Source organism: Anomaloglossus baeobatrachus, chromosome 3 (genome assembly GCF_048569485.1).
Source record: "Anomaloglossus baeobatrachus isolate aAnoBae1 chromosome 3, aAnoBae1.hap1, whole genome shotgun sequence".
Taxonomy (NCBI): Eukaryota; Metazoa; Chordata; class Amphibia; order Anura; family Aromobatidae; genus Anomaloglossus; species Anomaloglossus baeobatrachus.
This window is the reverse complement of record NC_134355.1, coordinates 329,776,884-329,794,860: the sequence shown is the minus strand read 5'-3', so window position 1 is coordinate 329,794,860 and position 17,977 is coordinate 329,776,884. Positions and strand designations below refer to the sequence as shown.

Sequence of the window (17,977 nt, the reverse complement as noted above, 5' to 3'; positions counted from 1 at the left end):
CTTGAGAGAAGAGTTGACGAAAAAGCTGTATACAGTTAGGTCCAGAAATATTTGGACAGTGACACAATTTTCGCGAGTTGGGCTCTGCATGCCACCACATTGGATTTGAAATGAAACCTCTACAACAGAATTCAAGTGCAGATTGTAACGTTTAATTTGAAGGTTTGAACAAAATTATCTGATAGAAATTGTAGGAATTGTACACATTTCTTTACAAACACTCCACATTTTAGGAGGTCAAAAGTAATTGGACAAATAAACCAAACCCAAACAAAATATTTTTATTTTCAATATTTTGTTGCGAATCCTTTGGAGGCAATCACTGCCTTAAGTCTGGAACCCATGGACATCACCAAACGCTGGGTTTCCTCCTTCTTAATGCTTTGCCAGGCCTTTACAGCCGCAGCCTTCAGGTCTTGCTTGTTTGTGGGTCTTTCCGTCTTAAGTCTGGATTTGAGCAAGTGAAATGCATGCTCAATTGGGTTAAGATCTGGTGATTGACTTGGCCATTGCAGAATGTTCCACTTTTTTGCACTCATGAACTCCTGGGTAGCTTTGGCTGTATGCTTGGGGTCATTGTCCATCTGTACTATGAAGCGCCGTCCGATCAACTTTGCGGCATTTGGCTGAATCTGGGCTGAAAGTATATCCCGTACACTTCAGAATTCATCCGGCTACTCTTGTCTGCTGTTATGTCATCAATAAACACAAGTGACCCAGTGCCATTGAAAGCCATGCATGCCCATGCCATCACGTTGCCTCCACCATGTTTTACAGAGGATGTGGTGTGCCTTGGATCATGTGCCGTTCCCTTTCTTCTCCAAACTTTTTTCTTCCCATCATTCTGGTACAGGTTGAACTTGGTCTCATCTGTCCATAGAATACTTTTCCAGAACTGAGCTGGCTTCATGAGGTGTTTTTCAGCAAATTTAACTCTGGCCTGTCTATTTTTGGAATTGATGAATGGTTTGCATCTAGATGTGAAACCTTTGTATTTACTTTCATGGAGTCTTCTCTTTACTGTTGACTTAGAGACAGATACACCTACTTCACTGAGAGTGTTCTGGACTTCAGTTGATGTTGTGAACGGGTTCTTCTTCACCAAAGAAAGCATGCGGCGATCATCCACCACTGTTGTCATCCGTGGACGCCCAGGCCTTTTTGAGTTCCCAAGCTCACCAGTCAATTCCTTTTTTCTCAGAATGTACCCGACTGTTGATTTTGCTACTCCAAGCATGTTTGCTATCTCTCTGATGGATTTTTTCTTTTTTTTTTCAGCCTCAGGATGTTCTGCTTCACCTCAATTGAGAGTTCCTTAGACCGCATGTTGTCTGGTCACAGCAACAGCTTCCAAATGCAAAACCACACACCTGTAATCAACCCCAGACCTTTTAACTACTTCATTGATTACAGGTTAACGAGGGAGACGCCTTCAGAGTTAATTGCAGCCCTTAGAGTCCCTTGTCCAATTACTTTTGGTCCCTTGAAAAAGAGGAGGCTATGTATTACAGAGCTATGATTCCTAAACCCTTTCTCCGATTTGGATGTGAAAACTCTCATATTGCAGCTGGGAGTGTGCACTTTCAGCCCATATTATATATATAATTGTATTTCTGAACATGTTTTTGTAAACAGCTAAAATAACAAAACTTGTGTCACTGTCCAAATATTTTTGGACCTAACTGTACATACCCAAGTGAGTAGACCAGTATTCACCAACATTGGGAACGCGTAGAAGAGACCTGCATTCAGATTTTGGACTAGGCATGCTTGAATCTGATTTAGAGCATACCCAAAAGGATTCTTCAGTATTGAAAGCCAAAAGTGGATTTACAAAATAATAAAAATGTAAATTTAGATTTTAAGAAGCAAAACAGTAACAATGCAGTGACATTAGAAAAATGTGCATAACTTATCATAATGCTAATTAGTTAAATAGTTTTATTTTAACTAAATAGTTAAATTACGTCAATTTTATGTATGAGATAGCTAAGATAATTGTAAAATGAAGGTAGTCTCGTGCTCAAAGCTGTAGTGAATGGTGAGATATGGAGCCTTAAAGTCAAAAGTTAAAAACTCTGTTACCCTTTTGCTTGTCACTATATATACACCTGGTTTTGATCCTCTAAATACTTTTACATCGCTGGAACGTACTTGCCAATCATTTCCACACTCAAGAGAGGTCTAATTTCCATTGTCTCACTTTTCAAGACTGTTTCTTCCCACACCATACACAGTCATGTATGGAGATGGGAGGCAGACTTTATTGGTATACATGACAGAACTGCCTGGAAAAAAAGCACTGCTAATTCTTCCTGCTTATTAAACTTCAAAGTGATGGAATCTGCATTTAAAGTCCTCATTGGCTGATATGTGACCTCCGCACACATAGCACATGGTTATCCAGCCAATTCTTTGCAGGTGTGATATATCACACCTGTGGTCTTCTCATCTTGTGTATACAATTTGTCCCATATTATTTTCTGTACTTTTCCTTACTATTGACCTATGACCAAACTTTATCACATCACAAATCAACGCTCATTTGGTCTCAATTTAGACTCCTCACCAAACACACATACCAATCCAGGATTTCTAAAGGCTGCTTTACATGCAGTGACATCGCTAGCGATGTCACTCGTGAAAGCACCCGCCCCTGTCGTTTGTGCATCACGGGCAAATCGCTGCCCGTGGCGCACAATATAGCTAGGATGCGTAACACTTACCTTCCTAGCAATGTCGCTGTGGGAGGCGAACAACCTCTTTTTTAAGGGGAAAGCTCATGCGCCGTCACAGCGATGTCACGCAGTAGCCCGCCAATAGAAGCGGAGGGGCGGAGAGCAGCCGCATTAACGACACGCCTACCTCATTGCCGGAGGACGCAGGAATGCTGCTGTTTGTCGTTCCCGAGGTGTCACACATAGTGATGTGTGCCGCCTCAGGAACGACGAACAACCTGTGTCCAGCACCAGCAACGATTTTTTGAAAATAAACGACGTGTCAACGATCAACGATTAGGTGAGTATTTTTGATCGTTAACACTCGCTCATAGGCTAACGACGCCGGATGTGCATCACGATTTCCGTGACCCCGACGACACATCGTTAGAGATATCGTTGTGTGTAAAGCCCCCTTAACTCGTGTAGATATTCTATGACCAATAAACAACTTACAAGTGTTCTCACTGAAACTCAGGATACATTTTTCAAAATCTGGGACTTGTGGATAAAATACACTCAACCACAATTGTCAAGGGCTAGTCTCTGTCGTGTCTAGTTACATAACATGATACAGCATAGCTGTATCAACTACTGAATATTTCTTTTTCATTTTCTATGTTTTCTTTTTCCTTTTCTACTCCTTTATCCCCTTATGTCTTTGTCACTTTTTTTTTAGCTTCTCTTGTATTAATACCTGTGCGTTGACATCAAATGCCATCGTCTTCTTTATATTCGCTGTAACATGATTTGTAGAAATTATTGAAGTTTTATATTGAATTTTAAACTGGGTAATTTTTATAAAACATAATTAAATATTTGAAAGAGAAAATATAACAAAAATCTTGTGAGAGAATTAATAGAGGGTTCTTTTACCTGAAATATATATTTATAGGAATATTAACAAAATATTGAAACTATGCCTAATTAGAAGAATTAAACGTGCATAAATGGAACAAAGGTATTTAGGCTCACTTTTTGAAATGTTTTCTCCAGCAAATTACTATTAAAATAAGTTCTAAATATTAGCATTTCCTATTAAATAGGAGCACCATGTTTTATACCTCTGAATTGTATTGCTCGTGTAGTATTTTTGATGAATTTTTATAGATACATTGACAATTGCTTGTTACCATCTGTCGCGGGCGGAGGAGGGGACGCTGCGCTCTTCCACTGCTTGGGTCCGGCCGCTGCTGCTGCGGCTGCCGCTGCTCGGTAGTGGCTCGAGCGGTGGGCCGGATCCCGGGGACTCGAGCGGCACTCCTCGCCCGTGAGTGAAAAAGGTGGGGATTGGATGGTGGGGATTTGGCAATTGTCCGTGACGCCACCCACGGTTGTGGTGATATTGGTGACACCACCGCTGCTCTGGACGGGGGATCCCGGGAGCGATGACAGGGAGCAGCCTGGATGTTAGTTCTCCCCTCCATGGGTAGGGGGTTGGTTGTCCCGGGGCCCGGTGATGGGGTAGGGATGGATGGCAGGCGGGTTACGGGGCCTGGTGAGGTGCAGGGTCGCGGGGGCAGCGCTGTGCCGCACGGCACGGTGGTACTCACTCAGCCAATGATGAGGACACTTTTCTCGGTAAAACACACGGCTGGATGGACTGGTCCCACAGATGGCTGCGGTGTTGTTTCTCCTGGCAGGTTGATGGTGACTGCCTTTCCCTGCACCTATGTAGTGTAACGGTTCCAATGGGATCCCACCAGTAACCCGCTCCCCAGCTTGAAGGTTGCTGAAGGAGCCCCTTTTGCCCGCAGGCTCTAGCCCTGGGAACTTTAGCCTTGGCGGTGACTGTGTTTCCCTCTCTCAGTTGGACGGTTGCCTTCTGTCGGGACTTGGCTGCTGGGAAACCCAGGAGGTTCCCTTTGCTAACGGATTTGGCAAATTCACGGCAACTCCTAGCCTTGCCGGGGTCCGTAAGCCCCTGCCGGATGGTGCTGGCTTCTCTTTGCGTACCGGTCCGGTACCGCCGGGCCACCGCCCGTCCACGGTCCTTGCGGTTAGCTCCAATAGGCCACTCATGCAGACGGTCACCACCGTCTGCCAACCTTGCTGATCCGTCCGGGCCACACACCCGGACTAACTTCAGTCTGCTCCACTACCACTTTCCTTCCTTCCACTTTCCACTCTCAAAACTGAACTGACTTCTTTTCCTGCCTCCAGGACTGCGAACTCCTCGGTCGGCGGGGCCAACCGCCTGGCCCACCCCCCTGGTGTGAACATCATCCCCTGGAGGAAGGCAACAAGGGTTTTTGTCTGCCTTTAGTGCGCCTGACCGGGAGTGTGGGGTGTGTTGGTGTTGTTCTCTGTGGCTCCTGGCTTGTCCAGGGCGCCACACATCCATCTTGCCTATTACAGAGCTGGCAATGGTGGCTATATAAGGATGCGACATCGGTCAAATCGAAAGTGACGCACATCCGGCGCCAGAAACGACGTCGCAACGTGTAAAGCCTAGAAGCGTCGATAAACGTTCGCAAAAGCGTCGTAAATCTGTGATCTGTGTAGCGTTGGACATTTTCATAATGTCGCACCAATAGGAGATACGATGTTGTTCCTCGTTCCTGCGGCAGCACACATTGCGCGAGGAACATCTCCTTACTTGCCTCCACCGCCAATGCGGAAGGAAGGAGGTGGGCGGGATGTTTATGTCCCGACAATCTCCGCCCCTCTGCCTCTATTGGCCGCCTACCGTGTGACGTCGCTGTGACGCCGCACGACCCGCCCCCTTAGGAAGGAGGCGGGTTGCCGGCCAGAGCAACGTCGCAGGGCAGGTAAGTGCGTGTGAAGCTGCCGTAGCGATAATGTTCGATGGGGGCGGGCACTATCGCACTACTGTCGCAGCGTGCAAAGTACCCCTAATTGTTATTGCTCAGCTGCCCATTTATTATTACATTTCTACTAGGAATAAGGGTATATGTACACACTGTCTTTTAGATGACGGCGTACCTAGTTTGGCAAGAGGAAGGGGTTTCAGGAAAACATTGTTGGTCATTGTCTTGAAGCATCTTCTTTGGCATCTTCAATGCCATCTTTTGTGATGTTATTGTGGCGCCCTGGACAAGCCAAGACGTCACAGGTACTGCAACAACACACCCCACACCCCGGTTAGGCACATCAGTCACACACAAATCCTTGTTGCCTCCCTCCAAGGGCTGATGTCCACACCCGGTGGGGTGGAGCCAGTTGGTTGGCCCCACCCACTGAGGAGTACACAGTCCTGGAGGCGGGAAAGGAAGGCAGTTCAGTTAGGGAGAGTGTAGTTTGGAGAGGAGTGGAGCAAGTGGTAGTGGAGGAGTCTGACCGTGTCCGGGTACGTGGCCCGGGCACATACAGCAAGGTTGGCAGACGGTGGTGACCATCTGCAGGAGAGGCTGATCGACGCGGAACCGTAGGACCGGGCACGGGCGGTGGCCCGCCGGTACCGAACCGGGGAGCGAAGAGAAGCCAGCACCATCCGGCAGGGCCTACGGACCCCGACCAGGCTTGGAGTCGCCGTAAAACCGGTCAAATCCGTTAGCGACGGGAACCTCCGGGGTTTCCCAGCAGCAAAGACCCGATTGAAGGCAACCGCTCAACCGTGAAGGGAAATACAGTCACCGCCAAGGCTACAATTCTCAGGGCCAGAGCCTGCGGGCAAAAGGGGCTCCCTCGGCATCTATCCACGCTGGGGAGCGAGTTACCGGTGGGAAGCCATCGGAGCCGAAAACACACTACAGGTGCAGGGAAAGGCAGTCACCGCCAACCTACCGGGAGTGACCACTGCAGCCGGCTGCAGGACCCGTCCATCCAGCCGTTTGTTTTACCAGAGACTCCGTATACGTTATTGGCTGAGTGAGTACCACCGTGCCGCCTGGCACCGCGCTGCCCCCGCGACCCTGCACCTCACCAAACCCTGCCATCCACTTCCCAGTCACCCTCACCGGGCCCCGGGACCACCAAAACCCCCTACCCACGGAGGGGAGAGAAACATCTCGGCTGCTCCCTGTCATCGCTCCCGGGATCCCCGTCCAGAGCAGCGGTGGTGTCCCAACCTCACCACAAACCGTGGGTGGCGTCACGGACCGACTTTCCAAACCCCAAAAACCATCCCCTTTCACTCACGGGCGAGGAGCGCCGCTCGAGTCCCCGGATCCGGCGCACCACTCGAGCGACGGAGCAGCAGCGCCGGACCCGAGCGCTGGCGAGAGCGCAGCGGCGGCCTCCTCCCCGCCCACGACATTATGGTCAGGTCACTTCTCTTAACCACTTTGTGGCTTTTGAATCCTGGAGAGGTTAAAAGAAACTCAAAACCACTGAACATATGAACAGCAAGTCATTTTGACATTGCAGAGCATGGCTATGCTCACACACTGCATCTTTTCATAACCACAAAGATAAAGCGGTTTTGGCCCCAAAAAATGCACCCGAGTCAAAAACGCATGTGTTTTTGAAGCATTTTACCACATTTTGCTGAATGCGGTTTTTAAGTCAAATCTATTGACTGGAAGGGGTCAAAAACGCAAAAAAATTGACATGCTGCATCTTGGCTACATCTTCAAAAATGCAGTCAAAAAAGAAACACTGTGTAGACATCAAAATAATAATCTCATAGACTTTGCTGGGAGAATGAAATGCATGCATTTAGGTGCATCCTTGTGACCTCAAAAATGCACCAAAAACGCCATAAAAGATGCAGTGAGTGAACACGTTCCTTTTAGCAGTTTTTAAGTGTTTATTTTAAGGTGGATTTTGGATTTATCCAGCCAGAAAAAACAGCATGTTCACATACACTAACAGAGGAACACCTCAATGTAGAGTTTGAATAAACGAGGCTCCAGAAGAATGCAAGCATTGACTAAATGAAATTAGAGATGAATGAATCTTTTAAAATTCAAATTCAAGAGGTTTTCTACATTTCCCCAAAAATCTGATTAGCAGAGAATTGATTTGCTGTGAATCACTAGTACTTTAATTGACATTAAAAGATACTCTGAGGTTTCTTAGGACTGTTTCCAAGCCCCCATAATTCAAGTACAGTCTTAGTAATGTCACAGTAATATCAAAATATATGGCTATGGGTAAATGGATGGCAACCATTTTTCACTGTTGTTCGGTCATACTGTCACGATCACTATGGAATAGTGGGTTACTTGGGCTCCTAAGCTGCCCCTCAAGCTAGGAAGCCCTATGCTATCCCTAATCTCAAGGATACTCCTGATGGTGGAGAGGCCTGAGTCTCCTTTCTGGACTTGCTCCTGACTAGTCCTGATCTACAGTGCCTTACGAAAGTATTCGGACCCCTTGAATTTTTCAACCTTTTCCCACATTTCAGGCTTCAAACATAAAGCTAAAAATTTTAATGTTATGTTGATTTTAATGTTATAATCAACAACAAGTGGGACACAATTGTGAAGTTGAACGATATTTATTTCTTATTTTAAATGACACGCCCGCCCCAGGGTCGGGGTACTCGAAACTGGGCCGGACTAGTCCAGAGATGTCAGTGGTGGCGGTGCCCGGCTCTGTGGCCCTGGTGGAATCCTTTAAAAGGGTGGTTCACCCATATTTTTTATTGTCTAGTTCGATATTATATTGAGAAACAATGTTTCTCTCTAATACCTTGTGTTGGCAATAGTGCCTGTCAGAGGAGCAATTGCAGGCCGCTGTTCCCGCTCCAGTGACGTCACCGTCAAGTGCCGCACACGTCACATTCGTGAAGCCGGCTGAATTCTTCCAGACTCACTGAGCTGTGGGCGGTGTTTCACCGCTTGTCACAGTCCATCTGCTCCCTGCTTTCATCTCAAACAAGGAGAAGACTGATCAGAGATGCAGCCAAGAGGCCCATGATCACTCTGGATGAACTGCAGAGATCTACAGCTGAGGTGGGAGAGTCTGTCCATAGGACAACAATCAGTCGTACACTGCACAAATCTGGCCTTTATGGCAGAGTGCAAGAAGAAAGCCATTTCTCAAAGATATCCATAAAAAGTGTCATTTGAAGTTTGCCACAAACCATGTGGGAGACACACCAAACATGTGGAAGAAGGTGCTCTGGTCAGGTGAAACCAAAATCGAACTTTTTGGGCACAATGCCAAACGATATGTTTGGCATAAAAGCAACACAGCTCATCACCCTGAACACACCATCCCCACTGTCAAATATGGTGGTGGCAGCATCATGGTTTGAGCCTGCTTTCTTCAGCAGGGACAGGGAAGATGGTTAAAATTGATGGGAAGATGGATGAGCCAAATATAGGACCATTCTTGAAGAAAACCTTTTGGAGTCTGCAAAAGACCTGAGACTGGGATGGATATTTGTCTTCCAACAGGACAATGATCCAAAACATAAAGCAAAACCTACAATGGAATGGTTCACAAATAAACATATCCAGATGTTAGCATGGCCAAGACAAAGTCCACACCTGAATCCAATTGAGAATCTGTGGAAAGAGCTGAAAACTGCTGTTCACAAACGCTCTCCATCCAACCTCACTCCGCTTGAGCTGTTTGCAAAGGAAGAATAGACAAGAATTTCAGTCTCTCGATGTGCAAAACTGATAGACACATACCCAAAGCGACTTGCAGCTGTAATCACAGCAAAAGGTGGCGCTACAAAGTATTAACTTAAAGGGGCTGAATAATATTGCGCGCCCCACTTTTCAGTTTTTTATTTTTTATAAAAGTTTAAAATAAGCAATAAATTGTATTCAACTTCACAATTGTGTCCCACTTGTTGTTGATTCTTCACCATAAAATTTAAAATTTTTATCTTTATGTTTGAAGCCTGAAATGTGGGAAAAGGTTGAAAAATTCAACGAGGCGGAATAATTTTGCAAGGCACTGTAGTTCCCCCTCCTTCTGGGAGGGACGGGACAGGGATGAGATAAAACCCACAGATGAAGACAGACATGGGAAAACCAAAACTGTATCACATAGCACGCACAGATAAAGGTTAAGGCAAAAAGAGATTCAGGAGGAAAAACAGGAGCAGGAAGAAAGCTACAAAACAACAGGGGTAAACTCCAGAACCGCACCAAGCAATAAGCACAACTTTCACCAGTGATTCTGGGACTCCACACCTCACAGATCAACATAGACAAACTATAGCTGGCATAAATAGGAGGGAAGCAGATGTGATAGGCCTCCTTGTGACATGTAATCAAAGGAGCAAGCAGACTAGCAGAGATTAACTCTTGCTAGCCTGCCCATGAATCAGCACACATCAGATCGATGCCTGAGTCTGCCTGTGTTGATCCCAGACACCAAAGAAACCATCAGGCAGAGTGTCAGAATCTGCAATCTGAACAACGCAGTGCCGCCATGACAGTCGGAGAAGTTTGTGCAAACGGATACATACTATTTATAGAATTTGTCTCCTGTTTTATGGCTTTTTCTCCCTATCTTTTTTACTGAACTGTAATGTCCTTGCACTATCCAGATTCATACCAAAATAGCAGCTGCATTCTCTGCCTCAGCTTTTTATACATGCTATGATTGTCCTTCCTAATTGTCCGTGCTATACCATGTGATGTGATAGCTGTTAAGCAATATAGGGAAGCCTCCATGGCTGCATCCATTGTTAAGTGGGCCCTTGCTGATATGACGCCCTGGCAAAACCAGGTAGTCACAAAAAGAGTTAATCCTCCTTAGCACCAACATAGTCCCCACACAGATATACACCAGCCAATCAGGCCCTACTCACCCCCTCCCCAGGCAAATGGGAGGGAGCGAGAGGAGCTTAGAAAGTGCAGAGAGGAGTTAAGTTTTTCAGTTTGTGCTGTAGTCAGTGGAGAGCTGACAGGAGAGAGTTGGAGCTCCCTGAAGAAGGTGGTAGTCGGGGTTGGAGCCCTTGACTACCAGACTAGGTGGCAGTAAGGGCCACAGGCGACGGCGATCCGGTCGCGGGGAACCTGAGGCCGACCGGGGCAGGGTTGTAGCCGGCCGGTGCCGAGAGAGAGGGGACCTGATCCGGAGGCCATTCAAGCGGACTAGTCCAGACAAGAAAGAGACAGACAGAGAGTGTGGAAGAAAGGGCCCCTGGCTGTATATCTGGGTGTGGGACCCGAGCACACCCCTCCAAAAGGCTCCCGGCATTCGGTTTTGGTTTACAAAAGGACTCTGTGTTTATTGACTCCACACATCAGTACAGCCTCATCCAGCACCACAACAACTATTGACTCCACATAACAGTACAGCCTCATCATGCACCAGGACAACCGAACTGTGAGTTTACTGTTCTCTGCAATCCCTCACAATACCCTGGGCTCTGGGACTACTCCTCCCCTACCCGTGGAGGGGATCCCACCTTGCTGCCCTGCTTCATCAGCCCCGGGCACCCCCATATCTAGACAGTGGCGGTGTCACCATCCATCACCGCAACTCACGGGTGGCGTCACAGACAATTTCCCTTGTAAATAACCCCTTTTCACTCGTGGGCGAAGGACGGCTGCTCGAGCCCCGGATCCGGCTGCCACTCGAGCCCCAGGCACGATCCCGGACCCAAGCGTCACTCGAGCAGCCCCCCGGTTGTGATCTGTCCCCCGCCCACGATAATTTGGCATCACAAACAGGATTCTTACCCCATCCGTGACCTGGATGACGTGCGCCTTCTTTTGAACCGTGAACTGTTTTAAAATTTTCACCTGCCGCCATCTTACCTGCCATCTTTGGCGCCAAAACAACGGCACCATCTTCTTCTTCCCCTAAAAAGGCGCAAAGTTGAAGCCCCACCCGCTGGGGACGCGGGCAGAAGCCGGTGACTCTCAAAACCGGAAGCACAAAGGACAGTGGGTCCCGCGAGCCTGCGATTGAAAAACCAAGGGGGAGGAGAGGACGGAGTGGCATGTAACCAGAACTGTAAAGTGCAGGGACGCCAGGACTCTGCAGAAACCCGTTTCTGGACATCAGCAGCAAGATGTCACAACAACCCCGATGACATCTCTTCCGGCCCCGAGCCAGGCTGCAACCCAGATGACATCACTCCCGGCCCCGAGTCCGGCCACAGCAGTGATGACGTTGGCTCTGGCAGTCCACCCTGCAGCAACGGTGATGACGTCAGCTCCGGCAGTCCGCCCAGCCACAACAGAGATGACGACGACTCCGGCAGTCCGCCCGGCCGCACCGGGGGCGTAACCCGATCGGAAGTCTGTCTGGCCCGCAGTGCCGGACGCTCCCAAATACCCCGTCCCGGCTGTGGAACAGTGGGAGTGCACCTGCCGAGAGCAGGAGCAGGCCACCGAGCGTTGGGGCCCACGGCAGTATGAGAGGCCGGTCGTAGCTGGCGCCGAGGGCATCCGAGTGGGCCTGGCTCCTGAGCAGGAGGCGGAGCACGGAACCTGTGCCCCGTACTGGGAGCGGCCGCAGCAGCGGTAGCGGAACATGGATGGCTACCCGCAAGTTGAAAGTTTAAAGAATGACTGTTTAAGGACTACACCCTTGTTGAACGTCTTCATGTTCTGGAGGAGGCCATCTGTACCACAGGTAGAGGGTGACAGGACAGTTTCGTAACGTTAAAAATGTTTTGAAATGTTTGTTTGTTATCTTTTTCAATTGCAGAAGCAGAAAAATAAATGTCGGTGACCGGGCAGCCCGCGGACGGTCTGTATTCAACCAAGGGGAATGTGACGCCCTGGCAAAACCAGGTAGTCACAAAAAGAGTTAATCCTCCTTGGCACCAACACAGTCCCCACACAGATATACACCAGCCAATCAGGCCCTACTCACCCCCTTCCCAGGAAAATGGGAGGGAGCGAGAGGAGCTTAGAAAGTGCAGAGAGGAGTTAAGTTTTTCAGTTTGTGCTGTAGTCAGTGGAGAGCTGACAAGAGAGAGTTGGAGCTCCCTGGAGAAGGTGGTAGTCGGGGTTGGAGCCCTTGACTACCGGACTAGGTGGCAGTAAGGGCCACAGGCGATGGAGATCTGGTTGTGGGGAACCTGAGGCCAACCAGGGCAGGGTTGTAGCCCGCCGGTGCCGAGAGAGAGGGGACCCAATCTGGAGGCCGTTCAAGCGGACTAGTCCAGGCAAGAAAGAGACAGACAGAGAGTGTGGAAGAAAGGGCCCCTGGCTGTATATCTGGGTGTGGGACCTGAGCACACCCCTCCAAAAGGCTCCCAGCATTCGGCTTTGGTTTACAAAAGGACTCTGTGTTTATTGACTTCACACATCAGTACAGCCTTATCCAGCACCACAACAACTATTGACTCCACACATCAGTACAGCCTCATCCAGCAGCAGGACAACCGAACTGTGAGTTTACTGTTCCCTGCAATCTCTCACAATACCCTGGGCCCCGGGACTACACCTCCCCTACCCGTGGAGGGGATCCCACCTTGCTGCCCTGCTTCATCAGCCCCGGGCACCCCCATATCTAGGCAGCAGCGGTGTCACCATCCATCACCGCAACCCACGGGTGGCGTCACAGACAATTTCCATTGTAAATAACTCCTTTTCACTTGTTGGCGACGGACGGCTGCTCCAGCCCCGGATCCGGCTGCCACTCGAGCCCCAAGCACGATCCCGGACCCGAGCGTCACTTGAGCAGCCCCCCGGTTGTGATCTGTCCCTCACCCGCAACACTGATACTATGTTCTGCAATATATAAACTGGTGGAGGAAATTTTTGGCATTTCATGTGAAGAAAGCTGCAATTTATTGAATTTGCTGGTTCTAGCGAATTTCCAAAATTTCAACAGAAATTCGATACTTATGTTATCAAGTCACTCATCTCTAAAATAAATATGTCAGGAGACCTTTACTCTTTCAGACTAGGCAAATTTTAATGAAAGCAGAGTTATTGCTTTTACAGCAGTAGATAATAAATACAAATTGAGTTACTTTGTAAAACATTTATTGGGTTTTTCACAAGATTTTATAAGAATGTTATGTCCTGTTAACAAAAATATCATTGACTATGTCCAGAACAATAGGATATTTTCTTTTCTAATAATTATATATTTTTTACTAGATGTCTCTCCAAGATTTACTGGAAAAAAAACCTTAAACAGATCATACAGTAGCTGAAGAATTGTCATCTGCATTTGTAACAATTAAATGACATTGGTGGAAAGTTGCAGCCTTTCACAATACACAACATAATCCTTTTTTTCCTCTACAGGGTGGGTGTCCAGTTGACAAGACACATAGAAATCAATGTCGAGCATGCCGACTCAAGAAGTGTTTGGAAGTCAACATGAATAAAGATGGTAATTAAAATACTCACTAAATGTTTGGTTCCCATTAATAGGAAACGTGATCATTTCTGGCCTAAATATACAATCATCTATTGTCGCTCATATTACAAAAAGAAAAAAAAAATCCAATTATAAGATTTTCGTAGCAATCAGCGAGACAGTCACTGGTATCTTTTTACATAAGCAAAATCAAAAGCATTATGCTTAAGAACAGAAGCCTACATTAAAATGATTGACATAGCTCTGGTAAAATATAGATTAATGCCGTTATTTAGAAAAAAGGAAATCATAAGGAAGAAATGTTCTCTCAAGGACACAGTATGAGGGAAGATTTTCATGATTTTAACCTTTTAATGAACTGAAGTATCTAAGAGCCTGCTCTTTGCATCAATTTACCAAATGAGTTTGATTAGTACTAAGATGATTACTGGATTGATTTCAGCTGTTCAACATGAAAGAGGACCAAGAACATCCACCATACGAAAGCAAGTGGCTCTGTATTTCAGAGGACATAAAGATGTCAATGGAACCACTCCTCACTTTCCTTCAGCAGCTTTGCCAACACCTACCTTTTTCACCACTGTCAGTCAACTGGAGCCTCACAACCTAGAGTTAGCGGCTGTTTCAACCACCCCTGAGAGACAGACCTTAATTGGACTAGCGCAACCAACCCCAAAGGTAAGCTTCATACGCTTTCTGTCATTGATCATTAGCAGATTCTATGTATTCAGGGTTTCCAAACATTCATACATTTCGCTGTAGTGTAAATTGTTGGTTATTTTTTCTCGAAAAAGTTTCTGGTATCACTAAATATTTTTATTCTATATTTTAAAATGGTTTGTCCAATATTTAACAAAAAAATGGACACTTTCTATCGTAAGCAGTACTATATCTGTAATTCAGATATATCTAGAGTCGAGCAAAAAAATTAGGTGGACTATAGCCCTGCTAACTAGGTCCAGTCTCACAGCATCCCAAACACTTTTGATAATCTCTTCCAAAAACATGCATGTGCCGCACCACAACAATGATGTTGCACCAGCCCTATGACTCAGAAGAGGCCCCAGGAATAAGGGGGGAGATTTAGGGTATGTGCCCATGATCAGGACCCGCTGCGTTCTGGACGCAGCAGGTTCCGACCTGCAGGGCTGCAAGTCTCCTCCGTAGGGGCAGAGATCCTGATTAGTGATGGGCAAACCCGGACTGTAAAAGTCCGAATCCGCACGGGTTCAAAAGAACCCAAGCTCCGACCCTGAGCCCAGGTAATGGGAAAAAAAAAATCAAAGAAAATAAGAATAAAGCAAGTGCTTCATAATTACTTGTCTCCGCGTGGCTGTACACTGCTTCCAGGCTGCTCTCTCTACTTCTGGGGCCACTCATTATCTTCATGCATATGCACTGCTTCTCCCGCTCACTGGCAGTCACCAAATCTCTGCAGTCAGACAGTGCCCTCAGTCTGTGTGACAGCGTGTCTGACTGCTTTCAATCACACATGATGTCTGCGTCTAGACTGGTGTAAAAGTAAATAAATAAATAAATTGGCGTAGCTTCCCATCATATTATGATACCAAGCCATAATAAAGCACTCAGCCATGCGTGTTATCTTGGCTGTGTAGGAAAATAAGAATAACCCCTTGCGGTCCCCCCCAATTTTGATACCCAACCATGATAAAGCCAACAGCTGGTAGCTGGTATTCTCAAGCTGGGAGACCCATGGTTACTCGCCTGATCATGATTGCCCTGGTTCGTTGGCAATCGGTGTAATAAGGGATTAATAACAGTTTACAGCTGCCAATAAGGCCTAGATTAGTAATGGGAAGCGTCTATAAGACCCCCCATTACTAATCTGTAAGTGAAAATAAATAAACACAAACACCAAAAAACACTGAAAAAATCATTTATTTGAAATAAAATACAAAAAACACCCTCTTTCACCCCTTTGTTAAACCCCAAAACACCCAGTTTGTCATAATCCACATGAGGTCAGATGACGATTCCAGCTCTGCTACATTAATTGACAGCGTGCGGGCATAGCATATAACCACCCGCTGTGAGCTTCAGGCAGAGAATGATTCACAGTGATGAGCAGTGATATCACTCAGGTTATTTGCAGTCACAGCAGGCGGTACCTACGGTCCTCCCCCTGTGATCGCAGGTAACCTGACCTCTGGTCACCTCATTGAACTGAGTGAGGTCAATCAGTGTAAACCTGTTTGGACTCTCCGATCTCGGGTATCTGTGGGTCCACCCATCATTAATCCTAATTGCAGCTGTGTCACGTACTGGGCTGTTTATTATAGTTTTGATAAAACTACTGTTTAGTTATCAGTAGATTATCATTAGAGGCCAGGTAGTCCAGCATATTCATGAGCTCTGTATAACTGCTATATATGCAGCAGAGAAAATGATGATTTTATCAAAATTACAGCAAACAGCTCAGTAAGTGACAAATCGCTGGAATCAGGGTCTCTGTCTCTATATTATGCTGCTCTCAAAAGAGGTAGCAAAAACATGGTGACAGATTTACTTTCAAGGAAATATGTCACTAGGTTGTTCCACCCCATCTGAGAGCAGAGGTATCTATGTGTTTTCTCTGCTGCAAATCCACCAGTTCTCTCAATACTGAGTTCTGTGTAACCCTACCCATACCACTGAAAGGCACCTTTCTGAGTACACTATGCATAAGAGGAAAGTTGCCAATCAGTGGTAGGGGCATGGTTGGACTGGCAACAGTGATCATTTCCTGCTGATAAAACAGTGATTTTATCAAAACTGCATTATGCAGCCCAGTAAGTGACGCATTATTGGAATCGGGGTCTCAGTCACTACATCAAGCTAATCTCAGATTAGAAAGCAAAAATCTGGTGATAGATTCACGTTAAGTTGTTATTTTTCCATTTGCTTTACATAATATAATCTTGCAGTGTCTTTCTTTTGTACAGCAGCTATTTCTTTTAATTATTTTATTACGTTGCTAACTATCTGCCAATTCTGCCCGTCACTGATCTTGCCAGCTCAGAGCATTCATGAGCTGCTCCTTCCAGTTTTTCTGTTGTTTCATTTGAACTCACGTTAACAGAACAGCTCTTCCTTTTCCGGTCTGCTCTGTATATAGGGCTTCACTGCCGGTGACATTCTAACTGACAGCTGGCTCCCCGCAGTTAGGCAGCAGGGACCTCGCTGTCAATTAGTCTGACATCAGCACTGACGCCCCAACAACAGAGCAGAGAGGAAGAAGAGAAGCTGCTCTGTAGATGTAACATCACCGAAAGCTATAGAATCGGCCCAAGACCACCTTAAACCGTCAGAGGTTGGCACCAGTCAGAACAGGCAGGTAGTGAGGAATTACTTGCCTGTTAGCTTAGACCCATAGAGAAAAATAAGCAAAGTCCTGAATAACCCCATTAAGGAGAAATATCTGTCCACAAATACCCTAAACACACTCTGTATCTGTACTTGTATAAATTCTGTGTGGTCACCGGTTCACGCAGCTATATTAGAATCCCCTATTATGTGGATGGCTGGACCATATATGACAAGCTTTTCTCCCCCCCATTCACCTTTTGTGCCTCCCCTATCTCCTCATAGACTGTAAGCTTACGAGCAGGGCCCTCAATCCTCTTGGTATCTGAATTTTGTTATTTTGTCATGTCTCATATTGTCTGTACATGTCCCCTCTGAATTGTAAAGTGCTGCGAAATAAGTTGGCGCTATAGAAATAAAACGTATTATTATTATTATTATTATTATTATTATATAAATTGCTGACATTTTAATGTACTATTACCAAATGATGATCATACTGCTTTCATGCTTCCTTCTATTACTCTGTGGGGAATTTATCAAGGCTTTTACTAAAGGCCCTGTCACACACAGAGATAGATCTGTGGCAGATCTGTGGCAGATCTGTGGCAGAAATTGTCAACAATCAGTGCCAGGTTTGTGGCTGTGTACAAATGGAACAATATGTCCATGATTTCACTGCAACCACAGATCTGCCAAAGATTTATCTCTGTGTGTGACGGGGCCTTAAGTCTCTAATTTTGTTGCAGACCATTTTTGTAAAAAAGATAATTCAGCTATTTTACGTCTGT

The 17,977-nt window shown here is 46.4% G+C and overlaps 1 protein-coding gene across 1 annotated transcript in view; it reads left to right on the top strand.

Annotated features, from left to right (window-relative positions):
• The window catches only part of NR2E1 (nuclear receptor subfamily 2 group E member 1), a 102,764-nt gene that overhangs the window by 61,587 nt on the left and 23,200 nt on the right, over positions 1-17,977 (top strand). Inside the window, exons 3-4 of the mRNA XM_075338366.1 lie at positions 13,808-13,895; positions 14,326-14,561. Of these exons, the coding sequence (XP_075194481.1) occupies positions 13,808-13,895; positions 14,326-14,561 (324 nt within the window). The remainder of the gene's footprint in view (positions 1-13,807; positions 13,896-14,325; positions 14,562-17,977) is intronic.